The sequence below is a fragment of the Chironomus tepperi genome, unplaced genomic scaffold (assembly GCF_022539635.2).
Source record: "Chironomus tepperi strain 1889 unplaced genomic scaffold, CSIRO-AGI_Ctep_v1 contig_8, whole genome shotgun sequence".
Lineage (NCBI taxonomy): Eukaryota > Metazoa > Arthropoda > Insecta > Diptera > Chironomidae > Chironomus > Chironomus tepperi.
The window spans coordinates 879,846-894,892 of record NW_027226130.1 but is presented as its reverse complement, the minus strand read 5'-3'; the positions used below and the strand labels follow the sequence as shown (position 1 = coordinate 894,892).

Genomic DNA, 15,047 nt, shown 5'->3' with positions numbered 1-15,047 from the left:
ACGAAAATTATACATTTTCATGCTAATAATAAATTAGCCAGCACAGAACATGAAATGATAAAAAAATAACAAATATTCATGAGCAATTCCATCTAATCCAGTCACAACTTATCACCATGCATTCCTTTTTAATTATGATTTATTGATTCACAATTTATGTCTTTTGCCAAAAAACTGAAAATCGATATGCAGTTCCGAATGAAAGGCTAAATAAGGAATTAGTGAGAATTTTTGACTCTTTGGTGTGAATTTTGCTTCAAATTTAATTAGTCACAAAACGAGTTTAAAACAATTTTTACCGTCATGTCCTTTTAAGTCATAAGCTTTATGTCAAACAATATTCAGCAGATAAAAAAAAATATAAATCAGCTACCAGATTAATATTGCATTTGCATAACCTACGAGAAAAAAAAATGATAAATAAACAATAAAAGAGTTGAATATAGATCAATGTTGGCAATGAAAAGAGGAATTGTTGGAAACAATAGGAACAGTTAAATGCAGAGTTGATTTTTGGGTTTTTAAGGAGGATTGCAGGATTTTGTGAGTGAATTGAAGTGCCTCGGTAGGTGGAATGGTTTAGTACTTTGGGAGTTAATTACTGCGACACTGACCTGCGATCGTGGGTTCGAGACTAGCCATGAGAAATTTTTCTTGTCCTTTTTCAATTTTAATGTATTGAAAACGCGACTTACAGCATGCTTTAGGCAGTAATGTAATTAAATTTTAGAGTGATTCTGATTATCCCACTATAAACTTTATATAAACTGAGTACAGTAGCCTGGTGCTCCCTTACTCTTTTAACAATTATTAGCCGCGAAACCCCTTAAAAAGCTAAATTCTCTCTGAAAAGCTAAACCAAAGGATCTTTTGAGTTGGATAAATTCTAAATAATCTTCAAACCATTTATAGAAAAGTCCCTGAAAATGTCTTAAGAAGTTTTTGAGTTACTCAACTTGATTTTGATTCTTTATAATTGGAATATATTGATCTTTGGTGTGTTTTTTAAAAAAATTAATCACAGTAGGCATTAGTTTAAAAATTTTGAACTTTTTTTTAAAAAAGATTAAAATTAATTGTTTTTAAGTTTTGATCAAGATTATGTCATAAGGAACATTTCATCTATAAAATTGATGTCCTAGATGACAAAGACAATGTGTTGGATTTACACTGAATCTGACGCCAATTCAGAGTCACGGTTTGGAGCTGGATATTTGATCAATTAATCGATTTGTGCTTTTAAACCTAATAACTAGAGTTTAGTGTTGCGAGGGTGAAAGGGAAGGTACAGCTTATAATCAGTCTTAGTGTTGATTTCTGTTGAACAGGGCGGATAAGCGTCTTCAGTCTTAATTCAGATAAAAAATTGCAATTTTTAACTCAAATCTGGTTAAGATTCAAATTCCTGCCTATATTTTGCTAAATAAGTCAAATTCTCACAAAATTCATATAACGATCAACCCTGCAACTCAATGAGTGTATCTCAAACTCTCTTCATCACATATATCTAACATTAGAACATAACAAATAATAAAAACTAGACTAAGAGAAAGAGAAGAGAAAAATAAAACAGTGAGGAAGCGAAAATCGATTACTCGTGCTGCAAAATCGAAATCGCTTTTCACCAACAAATATAAAAAACACTCTTTTTATATTCTAAAATAATAAAGGAAAAGGAAAAGAAAAGAAAATTTTTTTTTATTCCATATTTTTCAATTTTCATTATACATTTTTTGGAACGATGCCTCAGTTGCATACAAGCACTTTCATCGTTCATGTCGATTTCATGACGATGAAGGGTGAAAATTTTGTTGATTTTATGAAAATAATGTTTAAAAAATTAATAAAAACGAAAATTGTTGTTAAACGGAATGTTAATTTTATGTTAAATCTCTTCTATAGTTATGACATACAACATCGTAATGAGCGATATCAACGACGTAGTTTGGAGAATGATAAGAAATTATCTCGACGACATCGTAAACATCGTAACGATACCAGGGATCAGGATGTGATTGGTGGTAGTATGAAGAATAATAAGGATGGAGTTGGACAAAAAAAGGTGAGTTTTTGATTTGATTGATGCTTAATAATTGAGTGGGGGAAATCATGCAAAAGTGATAGTGAAAGTGAAATTACTTATATAATTATATACTTTTATCGTGTCTGTCAATTTTTGCAAAAATTCGAGTTTAAGTTAAATAATTAACAATAACCTTAATGGAGTTGTCATTCTATTAATTAAGACAACACACAAATTTCTCTCCAATAAACTCTCTAATGAAGTTGATGTTGTTGATGGAGGCTTGTGTCAATGATACTTTAAGAGCGCACAATAGGCGCTAATTGTGTTCAATAAAATGTCACAGATGTGTTTATTTTTCTTCTTGTTGTGCGAATGTTTCCTGGTCTGTTACTAATTTTATCTTTTATTCTGTAAATTCATTGAACTTTGGGAATTTGTTGGGTGGATATAAAGATGAATTCTTGATTGGTGATTAGTTGTTGATGGGGTAATTAGCCATAACAGGGAAGGAACATGGTTTCGAGAACTTGTTCTTATTTGCAATATTATTAATTTGATGACTTATTAGTAAAAAAATCAGAAACTTCAAATCGGTAACAATATTGAACTAAAATTGAGATTAACGTTAAATTTTTTACTCATTTGGCATTTTTAAGACCAAAATTTTACTTCAATTGATAGATTTAACTAGCATAAATGACTGCAAACTGTTAAATAAACGTGAGCAACGATGTTAACACTTTAACTCATGATGAATTTGGTCTAATTTATTCAAAACTTGCAAATTTTCAATTATCAAAATCATTTGTAAACAAACTTGAAAAATATGCGGAAAAATTTATTAAAAGCCTTAATGAATAAGAATACGCAACAACTAGTTGATGGCAAGTTAATTTTCAGTAAATGTCTAGTTCTAAAGTATTTTTATCCATTCGGATAATGATCAAAATGTGATTTTAAAGTTCCACACTAAACAACTAAAAAGCTAATAATCTTAAAATTGAATCAACCTCAAAACCAGAAAACTTCTTTTGACTTTTGAATTGATTAAACAAAACAGTCAACGACCCAATCTAAAACAACAACTCTAGAATCCTCAAGTTGGGAATTTCCCAACTTCATAAGGTCAAAAACTGCAATAATCACCATAAAATTTTTGCGTTAACAAGAATAGACTTCTACAGTAGTACTAATGAGGCACGATCTCTATTAACTTGAACTCTATAGAGTCAGTGGTGGGTAAACTGTGTGTTGCGACACCACTTGTGTGTAGACATTGTCATGAATCGCATGCCGTTGCCGAAACTTACTACCAAGGTGGGGTAAATCTGATTTAAACAATGGAAATTCCGAAAATTGCAAAGTAAATTTTTGAAAAAAGCTCGTTATTCTGTAACGTAATAAATGAACGGACTCCATATGGTGCCGTGAATAATAAAAGGTTGAGCACAACTGCAACAATGCAAAACTGCATCCACAGCACATAGATTATTTTAAAATCACCAGCAAAAATTGACACATTCGCTACTTCAAATTATTATTAAATTTTAAAATTAGTGTCATTAGTTAGTAAATGCCTAGCAATTAGTCACGATTCTTGCTACCACTTTTCACAAGACAATTGAACAACTTTAAGCGTTACGAAGGTTAATTACATTTTATCAGTAGGAAAACTCTTTTTAACTTGTAAAAGAACACAATTTTGTAATTACAATAACAATTCTTGCAAATAATGCGATAGATATCGGACAAATGAATAAAGTCATTACCATGACATGCTTTAATAGACTTTAAATGCAACTTATTAACAATAAAAATTGGAAAAAAATTCACATAATTCATGCTTGACGCTTTTTAAGACTAGTTTCCATAAATACAGCTACTGTCAAAAATTCCCCAATTTATAGCACAGAATTGAATAACCATACAGCACAAAAAATATTCATAATTTTTGCTTTCATTTTAAAACGATTTATAATTTTAACTCTTGAAACAATCAAACACAGAAGAATCGATGAAAAAATGGTTGGGAAACAGAAATCCAAAAAGCCTCTCAATTGATCTCAATCTTCTTCAAATATATTTATTTTTTACGATCTCTCTTAAATCATGACTATGAAAGAAGGGAAAAAGTATGAGGTGGTATTTGGGTGATGTGTGGATTAGAGCGATGTTGTATTGGAGTGTGATTCAGAAGTCGAAGTCGAGGTGACTCTTTCATACAAAATCCTAGTCGAGATCGAGCTCTGGTATAATTTAATGTTTAAAGTTTAGACATTATTGAAAGATCACGAATCTGAATTTTGGATACAGATATTTTCATACATCCGAGTTCCATTCTGTTGCTCCGGGCTAATGATAGTTTAACGAGCGATGTTAGGTCAAGCTGCCGCACTCAAGCCAAGATCTACAGTTCGAAGTGGGATTCGAACCACTTCTTTGACAGCATTACTGTCTGTAATCTAAAAATGCAGCCTGCAAGACGCAGTACCACTGCATTTGATTTGAAGAACAATATAAAATTTTTCTCATGTGTTCGAACATGATCGCTGGATCGGTGTGAAAGGTTTTTGAGCTTACGATCAAGACTTCCCAGTCTTCCATGGAGTCTCGATATCAATCTCGAAAATGAGACTTCAAGAAACCCTAGTGTTATAGTGAATTATTGAATACGATTCCATTAGCAGTCAATGACCATAATCACATACTATAGTCAATACCTTGCAATTCACTATCTGATCTGAATGGAATAGGGTTCCATTAATCGACTTTTCGGGTAGACAGAAATTTGAAAAATTTATTAAAAAATCGTGAAAAATTCAAAGGTTTCCATTCATCAAAGCACCACTCACCTTTCCATGCTTCAAAACCGCCCCCTCCCATGACCCTCTTACCTTGATGTCTTTCACCTAAAACAGCCTTAAGCTATCAAAAAACTTGAAAATTTTGGAACCATCCCAACATTCATTGCTTAGTATTCATACTAATCGATGAGAAAGGATTATCCATTATTCACAACAATAAAATCCATATAACACCACAGCCAATTCATTAGCAGATAAATTAACGACAATCGCCTCATTTAAACTCAAACCTTTACAAAAAAATATTCGCTAAACACACAACTTTCTATAAACAAAAAAACTCCCCAACATAAAGGAAAGAAGAATAAGCAACAAAAAAAAAAATCAATTGATGTCGATAATCAAGATGATGAGATGCCCGGAAGCAAAAATATCAATCAATTTGTGGATGGAATTTCATCATCGACATTCATTCATTCTTTTTCTCGTCTTATTTGCCAAAAACATTCACAAGCCATTTAAAGACACTCGAGCAAATATTGATTATTTTTGTACAATACACACCGGTTGTGTACCTTGCAAAATTGCGGCATAAAGAAGAAGACAGTTGCATTGCATGCATTTTTGCACTTATTGTAAATATGAATAAAATATAAAATTTCACTCTGTGCTGCCACTTTATACTTATTGTATTATACTTTATAGATGTAATAAATTTAATTTTTAAAATATTTCGTCGTGGTGGCATTACTGGCTTTATAACAAATTAAGCATTGTTGAGCTATTCGAAAAAGGATGTAATGGGGAGACACGGGGGATATCCAAAAAATTGTATAAGAGTGGTTAGGCTTTTTGTATACGATTTTGCGATATTTGCGATAATGGTCGCTAAGCTAATGCTTTGAGTACAGTGATGATGATCACTAGTTCCTATTGATTTATAGTCTGTGAGTCGTAGAGCAACAATAAATCAGTTGGATAGGATGTGATACATAAACATTTTATATCTGGTATCTTAAAGACATTGTCCAAGAGACACAATACAGCAAACCGTATTTTGAACTGTAAAAATGGATCAAAATCAGCTGTGATGTGGCGGTGTCCTAGAGATCATGTTGTGTTCCAGTTGTGCTATTAGAATTGATATTTTGGGCAATTAACCTGATTTACATAGCTGAAGTAATTAATTAACATTCTAGACACAATGAATTGCTTCTGGAAACAACCCTCCTAGTTCATAAAGATTATGTTCTAAGATTTATGAAGAAAATCATTTGAATTGCTAGCACACGTCTAGTTATTGGATAGATAGGTTGTTTTCTTGGGTATACATCAGGGAGTTTTGAACAAAAAAGGAGTGGAATAAATCCGAGCGACACAAAAGATGAAGACTCAATCATGGATCTCATGTGACATCAATGTGACTGCATCCATGTGATCTCTACCATGTGACCACTACCATTTGACATCCAAATGACTGCCATATGCCATAGAAGCGACTTTCATTTGGAGTTAATAGAAGAGGTTTAGCAAAGCATTTAAAGCTCCATGTCGAAGCTATGGTGCTGCTCGAGTAAAACAAGATCCAGGAATTGGTATTTGTGCAGCAATCATCTCTAGTATACGAAGAGTTTACTCATTATAGTGTGTATCCTTTCGAGTATACGCTTATAATTAAGTATGGACAGGACAGACGATGCCCATTACCTGTTAAGGCAGAGGGACAAGATATCACATTTCACAAGAAAACAAGTAAACAGCCACAATCCAAAATCCTTAAATGCACACTAAGGAAATACCCAAAAATTCATTTGTCCCTTTAAATCCCCACAAAAAATATTCATATCAATGACTATTTTGACTAAATTATAACTAATGACCACGTATGTCATGCGTCATTACAACACAAAAAAAAAATACTTTTTTTTAATCATTGATGAAATATTTTTTCGTACAACTCATTCAACGCATTTATAGAGACGATCAAGATGAAAAATTTATTTTTAGAAAAATTCTCTCTGAAAAAAAAACTTTTTTTTTATTTCTTCCTCTTGAATGACTTTTGTGCTCATTGCTCTCAAAAAAACACACAAAAAAAAAGTCATGTCTAATGATGAGATCAGAAAATTTGTCTTATACATGCAGATCCAATTGTGAGTGTAGATAAAGTACATATGTAAATAAGAAGAGTCACCATAAATATATTTTTATGTATATGTAATCGTCGATGACTTTGCTGTTGTTCAGTTCTGTTACATTTAATGAGCAACTTGATGATGCTGTTTATATGAAGATTATTTTGTACAAGTTGGAAAGTCACAATAATAATAGAATTATATGTATTGAGTAATGTGTAAACAATGTGATTATCATCATGTTAGGGTTATGTGGGATGCGTTCGGGAGTTTAGGTATAGATTCAGGAATCAAGGTTTTAAGTGCAGCGAGGTTGAAGAGGTCGGCCGTGGAGAAGGAGTTGGATTCATGAAAAAGTCTGTAAGTGTACTGAGGGGGGAAGGGCTGGACATTCTCGTCAAAAATGATGGATCCAGGAATCAAGGTTGTAAGTGTCCTGAGGGGGGAAGAGTTAGTCATTCGGACCATGAGGGATGGGCTTAGAAATCAGGATTGTAAATGAAGTTAGAAGGATGGATCGGTCGTTCAGGTTCAGTAGAATGTATTCTGGAATCAAATTTGTAAGTGCAGTAAGGGGGATGGGTCGGTCGTTTGGGTCATATGGGATGGATTGAGGAATTAGAGTTGGTAAATGCAGTGACGAGGGATTGTTTGGTCGTTCGGGTCATGTAAGCCAGATTGAGGAATCAGGGTTGTAAATGCAATCACAATGAATGTGTCAGGCTATGTGAGGTGCATTAGGGAATTAAGATTGTAAGCGCAAGGAGAGAGAGAATGAGGGGTCGTTAGGGTCATGTGGGATGCAGTCCAGAATCAAGGTTGTAAGTACAGTGAGTTAGGGGTATGGGTTCGAAATATCCCCTATTTCTTCAAAAGTCTTCAATTTTCTTTGATTTTTTCAGACAAAAATTGCAAAACCCACCTAAATTTTGACAATTTTAAATCCACTCCAACACTCCATGTTCATATGAAGCTGTGCTTCCTTACGTCTTAGTCTTAATTTCTCAATTTTATACTGTCTTAATCAGTAACTGTTACATAACTCTCTGGGAATTCTGTCTGTTCTTCCTTATCAAAAAATCCATTTAAGTCGAGCCTTTAAAAAAATTCCCCAATTCAATGCTAGACGTCACTCACGATTGACCTCCATCCACACTAAGTGTATCACCCGATTTGAGATTATTATTGCGTATTATGAGATTTTCTCTATCTGTCATTAGTTTATTTGATTCTGAGTGATGAGATTCGCATTGTTTGTGCGCGGCAGTAGAAAGTGCAGGAATTGTCTGTGACGTTTAAGGTGTGGGTGTTGACTTTTTGCGTCAAATGAAGTTAATTAATGTTTTATAAACATTGTTGGATATTTATGATCGGGAATATTTTTGCCACCTGTTTTGACAATAAGTGTCGGATTCTCGTGTGGATTTTTATATTAATTGAAATAGCTGAGATAATCAAGGCTTTTGCAGTGAGATAAGAGTTGTGGGGAGAGGAACGGGATTTTTGAGATTAAATCTCTGAGTGATTTTGAAGTGGAAGATGAATTGACAGCATAATGTGTGTGATTCAGTAAATAAGTGACAAATTTCCATTAAAATGAAGTTTAATTGACTCGAAAAGCTATGAATCTTCCATAAAAACTATGTGCTGACTGCTATAAGTCCAAATCCATCAATTGTCCACCACGTGGTACTAAGCGTGATACAGTCTCAGTTCCGTAGTGATAACAATCCATTGTGTCCCAATCAGACTCCCAAAAACTACCTCAATACCGACAAAGTGACAAATAAACTCAACCATCCATCAAAACATGCACATGAAAAATATTTGGCTGCATCCAAACACATGCAGTGATAAAATTTTGTTGACATTTAATAATGAAACATGATGCAGTTTCTCTTTTAAGTAGTGTACATTGTAGTGTGATTAAATTAAGTTGATATGATAAAATATTCAAATAAGTCGTCAGCAGAGCAAGTCCAGGTCCATCAAGTGTCGAAAGTTGTTACGGTAAATTGAATATGTTTTGTATTTTTTGTGATCTAAAATATGAGGATCTATAGCAGTGTTGTCCAAATTGTGTGTCGCAGTCAATATGGCATGAATAGCATGTCTTGCGTTGTTTTAGTCGTGGGTAATCACCACAGTGTGTCGTGCAGAGGGCCGTGCCACAAAAAGCATGGACAATACGAGGATCTATACCAGTGGTGGCCAATCTTTTATTTTTTGCTTAGCATACGGCATTTCCAAATACCATTGATTGTATACTAGTGTGTCATGGCACAAGGGTTACCAACCACTGATCTACAGTGTTGTCCAAATTGTATGTCGCGTCACAATAGTGTTAGAAATTGTCATAAAACGCAGTTTTAGTTCAAATTGCCGTGGACAGTTCTAGTCGTGGTTTATCAATAAGACTGATGATGATTAGTTCCTATTGATCCACTGTGAATCGCAGTGTGTTAATAGAGTTGTTGAACAGATTTCTGTTTCAGGCTAAAACGTCAACTTTATTGTGTTGCCTCCTTCTCTTCGGTAGCAGGGATGTCATGAAACAGAATCTTTGGACAACACGACAATCTTTAGTGTTGTCCAAACTGTGTGGCACAATAGTGTATTGCGGCACTCAATTTCGATAACACTGTAGATCCTGTTGCTGTCCAAGCTTTTTTTGTGCCATGACACACTAGGGTGCCACCAATTTCACTTCAAAATGTATAGAATGACATGTTGTGTGTGGTTTTAATCCTGCAAGACGCGTGGCTTGCCACCAAGGGGTGCCATGCAGGGTGTAATGCCACAAAAAATAGTTTGGACAACACGAAGATCTTCACTTTCACAAGTAGTCACACAAGTGACAAAAATTTAAAAAGTTTAAGACTTAAAAAATAATCCAAAAATTCACGAAGAGAGGAACGTCATGCTTACAACAGCACATGCAAAACATCACTGCTTACTCAATTTTATTTTTTGATCCCTATACTCTACACCAAAATGAAACGAAACTAATGATCAACGAAGATGATGATGATGATGATGATGAGGAAAGAAAAAAAAAGAAAATAAAAATATAATTAAGATGCTCACTCGACTTTTTAGTGAACATTTTTCCGCGAGAGTTCTAAAAAAGATTTTTCACTTCTGTGTATTTTTCTTTTCTCTTGGACGATATTTTGCGAAGATATCGTTTTAGTCACAGCTGAAACAGTCAATAGTCCTCAGCCTCATTCACGTTCGTTGTTCGAAAAAAAAAATAAAAATAAGAAAATAAAAAAAATTTAAAGTTTTTCACAAAAAAGTACGAGAATTTTTGATTTTGTTTGCTTATTCAAGAGGCAATTGAAGTTTTTCTCGACAAAATATAAGCAAATTTGTGATTCAATAAAGAAGTAAGAAGAAGTTGCTAGAAAAATTCAGTGTGATAACGTGAAAAAACTTCTCAATTTTGCCTTCTTTTTGTTCCATGCAATATTTGACTTTTGTGAGAAGATAAAAAAGTCAGTGTGAGGATCATTGGAGAGAAAAGTGAATGATTTTTATTTTGCGTATTCTTACCCGAGTGACACGGTGGATTTTGGGGGGTCTTCTAAGTCTATTTATTGGGAAATTTCTATGATGTTGTCAAACTATTATAAGTTCTGCACACTAAAACAGTTGCGAGCAAACTGTGTGCCGCGGCAAATTTTAGAAAACGCTATGTCGTGTGATGCTTCAGATTGTGCTGTGGCACAGAAAGTTTGCACTGCAGTGTTGTGCTAAAACATTGATTTAATACAAATTTAGAGTGTCTTTTTGTGTCAGACGTGACACATTAGTGCAATGTTGTCCAAACAGTGTGACACGGGACACTAGTGTGTGACTTGCAATGTGTGTCGTGGCATTCAAAACCTTGAACAACACATTACTAAATCATTGATTCAGTTTAAATAGAATGTGTCTTAAAAAGTCAGACGTGACACACTAGTGAAGTGTTGTTCAAACTTCTTTGTGTCATGACACACCTTGGTGAATATCCACGACCGTTATCTTACGTTGCATGTCGCTATTGTCATATATCACAAAGTATGAAAACGTTGCAATAGTGTGTTGTGTCACATATAATGGACAACACAGCAATAGTGTATCCTGGCACACAGTTTGGACAACATTCCAAAAGTATGTCGTAGCACACAGTTAGAACAACACTTCAATAGTGTGCACATGACACACAGTTTGGATAGCACTAAACTAGTGTGTCACAACCCCAGATGGACCAGACTTCAATTATTTGACCATATATTAGAATATAAACTTGAAATTACATGGCAGATTCCACGAAAAGATTTAGATTATAGCTAGATATAAAGTCCACTAATCGCAGTTTATTCCACTCTGTGGTTCTTGGTTTGAGAAGATTTCGAAGAAGATCTGCAAGATCTGCAGAAGACTCGAGTAAACAAAACTGCTTTATTAACAGTTAAAGGCAAGTCAATAGTCAAGTTATAGTGTGCTCGGGACAGAATTTTTATCGTAAATTTCACTTTGACCTCAAAATAAATCAAAAGCAGCCTTCAAGATGACATGATGACACCCACATGCATATTTCACGTTTTGTCGTCAGCAAGATAACATACCTGTGCTGTTCTGACGTCATTATAAAGTCACGACGATGTATTGCCGGATAATGCTTTGATTAACCAGCTTATGGGTTTGTGGGAACGAGATGGTATCCTAAGACAGAATAAGAGCATGCTTTCTTGGTACTTCAGTATTACTAAAGTACCCAGAAGCAATCTATTTGTCTCTTAGAGATCCATCTCATCGCCAGTGCCTCACAATAGTCACTCGGGTTAAAATACGTAAAAAATACATTTTCTTATATCAAATTGCGAGATATTTAGTGAATTGTGTTGTTGAAAGATCTTTGTGCATTGAAGAAGATCAATAGTAATAATAACAAGAAGAAGGTGAAAATTGTCTGTGATATCAATTACAAAAAAAAAAAACACTAACAATTCGACGATCAGATGTGATAGTTTAAATGAGCAATTGTATTAGAATTGAAGAAGATTTTGTGTGATGTGACCTCTAACTGAGAATCAAAATATTTTTATATATATTTATTTTTTCTTCTTAAAAATCTTGTGTCGGAAAAAGAAATAAGAGCGAATACTGTATAAGTGTATTTCAGGGACGCGCAATTTTCTCTCACATGAAAAAAAAATAATAAACAGAAAATTTTTCATAAACATTTGATTTATAATTTCAAATTTTCTTATGCTGTTTATCTCTAATTCTTCCATTTGGACCTATTTGTGGAGGCGATGACAAAACTTTTTTTGAGTGTGTTCATAAAAATACAATAATTTTTAGATAATGCATTAATAAAATATTCAAATTGCACCACCAAACCACCTGTTTGGCAGTTAAAAATTCAAAAAAAATTTGCATACACGACTAACAAGGTGTCAATATTAAATTAGCATTAGATATGAAGACTTTAACGAAAAATTAGTTCAGTTTTTTTTTTTTGGCAGTGAAATAAAAGCAATTTTATAGCTAATTAGATTCACTAAATTGGCAAATTGTGTTGACTGTTGAGAGTTGAGTGATTTAGATGAAGATTTGAGCGCGGGGGGTAAAATTGAAACTAAGTGAGATGATTTGTTTGTTGATTGAAGGGATTGTTTTAGGGATGCATAGGATTGATAATGCTGGATTATAAAGCTAGACAATAGAGCTAGGTTAAAGAGCTTTGGATTTGTTCTAATTTAATGACTGAGAAAGCTCACTCTGATAGGAATATAGGAATCAGACATAATTCTTTGAAGGTTTATCAATGATTGTCACCTCTTGACTATTGGACTAGCATTATCAAATTTTCTTACTGTAATGTCGTGACAACTGTTCGAATCCTTTTCATATCGACAACATGCCATATAATGATTGCTAGATCGATTTCTGGTGGGAATCGAACCCACGTAATCACTAAAGAGTGGGGTACAGATGTCCAGTCTGTTGGCTAACCACTCAGCCACATACGCCTTACTCTCTCTCTCTCTGGCAGACTCGTCTATATATGGCTCGACAACACAGATTCCATTCTGCTCTGTAACCACAATAACCATAAAGTGCTGTACTCAAGAATTTATTTACCATGCACCACAGCTGATTTAGTGTTTTCCATGGAAATTCACTCCTATTCTGAGTATTTACTTACTTACGTACAGATCAATTGTGATCCATGGCCTCCCTTAGTTTACATCTCAAGCTGGATCTATCGATGGTAATCGATTTTAAGTACTTATTTACCTTATATAAGTCCTTTCGAACAAATTGAATTCGAATATGGTCAGTTGATAACCTTACCAAGTCTAACGGTGGGGCTGTCACCCTTAGGATGAGATAATCCAGATAGTCTTTAAGTTTATTATACAACGAACATATTACAGCACATGACTTAATCGCCAGATGTGTATTCATACTTCTGTTCCTACAAGAAGCAATAAACTTGACATTTTCTCAACTTCAGATGCTGTAATCCACTATCCAGAGCAATCATGAGTACTAAATAACCAAACTGATCGCTATCTTACCCCATTAAGCCAATTCTATGATCATCTGTTTACAAAACTATCCAATAATAACTCAAAATTGCCCAATTTAACGACAATGCACCACTTGTGACATAAATCGTAGGCTTTAACAGCCAATCCTCAACAACAACAAAAAGTCATTTTGAACTTTAATTTTCAATGAAATTTATCTCTGCACAATCTCGTGTCGACACAATAATTTAGGATTAAATGCTCTGTCAATTCAAGTATATCCTACCCCATGCTTATTATCATAACAATTACTCAATCTGCAATGAGACATCATGTCCTTGGATTAACACAGCAATTTACATCAAATCTACTTAAGTAAATGGCAAAGTTCAATAAGAATCATCCACTTGACTTTATTCCTCATTTGGAACATCTCCAGATATTTTGAATCGTCATCAGGACATGCTTTATGATATAAGTCACGACTATTCATTGAATTCACTAATTCAAATTGATTGATCGTCCAGTAATTTTCAATTATTCCTCACTTCCGTTATCGAAGCCGTGCACATAAGTGTGATAAGGTCAACGATTCGACGATGCCATTAGTTTATGTGAATTTAAGTAAAATAAATTGCTATTGCCATATATGATTTAACACGATTTGATGTTAAATAATAATTCTTGATCATTATTATACGAAAGTTCGTGCTGGTTTCATTTGAAAAAAGGCAGCAGAATGAATGAGAATTAATTCTTAAGAAGCTTGGGGTTTAAAATTTGAAATTTGAACCACTCTAAAGCAGGATAAATTGTCTTTATGATTGGTAAAATATTGGTTTGTGTGTGGTTTGATGCAAGTATAAAGTTTGTTGCCTTTTAAGGAGTAGTTCCTGAACAGAAGGCATTTGTTGAGAGTTTGGGTAATTTGGTAGATTGGGCTTAAGAATAGCACATAGTTGGTTGATCGATCCAAAAATCTGGCACTTTGCTGGCTGTGACTTCGACTTGATGCAGAGCCACATCAGCATGATGTCGGATTTAAACCGAATCTGGCAATGTCACGCCGCAATCTTGCCGGATTTTAATCAAAATCTGGCAAAGTCCAGCCAACATTGAACAATATAAAACCCGACAGCGGTAATCCAAAATTGTGCAAGAATTAACCCAAATTTGGCGAAGCCACACCGGTACGATGCCAGATTTAAGTTGAATCAACTACATCCCCTAAACATCGCAATAAACCCCCCCAACTACATCTCTGTCTAAGAAAATCACAGACAAACTTTCTAGTAAAATCTACAAACAACCAAAAATTTCACAACCCTGAAAAGGCCAAGCACAAATTCATGCCAATTGACGACAATAGAAACACTTCAAAAACAGATCTTTACTACATCATTAAAATTAACTGCACTAAATGTTTATAAAAGTTGCCAAAAAAATTATATTTTGCACAAAAATTCTCTAATTTCCTGCGCAATCAAGACGGTGTTTATGTCTGTTAAGAGTATAGTCATAGCATTTAGACAGTCTGACGATCATTCCGAGGTGC

The 15,047-nt window shown here is 34.1% G+C and overlaps 1 protein-coding gene and 1 long non-coding RNA gene across 5 annotated transcripts in view; one reads left to right on the top strand and one right to left on the bottom strand.

The window, feature by feature from the left end:
• Window positions 1-7,077: 7,077 nt before the first annotated feature.
• Window positions 7,078-9,911, bottom strand: LOC139100028 (uncharacterized). The gene is made up of 2 exons (XR_011545393.1): window positions 7,888-9,911; window positions 7,078-7,109 (listed from the first exon to the last, which is right to left on the bottom strand). It is a non-coding gene; the product is annotated as an uncharacterized lncRNA (long non-coding RNA).
• The window catches only part of LOC139099995 (uncharacterized), a 42,904-nt gene continuing 36,490 nt past the window's right edge, over window positions 8,634-15,047 (top strand). For 2 of the 4 annotated variants that reach the window (XM_070652587.1, XM_070652580.1), the window contains exon 1: window positions 8,634-8,975. In XM_070652587.1, the coding sequence (XP_070508688.1) occupies window positions 8,907-8,975 (69 nt within the window). In that variant the 5' untranslated portion in view covers window positions 8,634-8,906. Of the gene's footprint in view, window positions 8,976-10,147; window positions 10,355-15,047 lie in introns of those variants that run through there. The other 2 variants (XM_070652601.1, XM_070652593.1) reach the window with 1 other exon arrangement.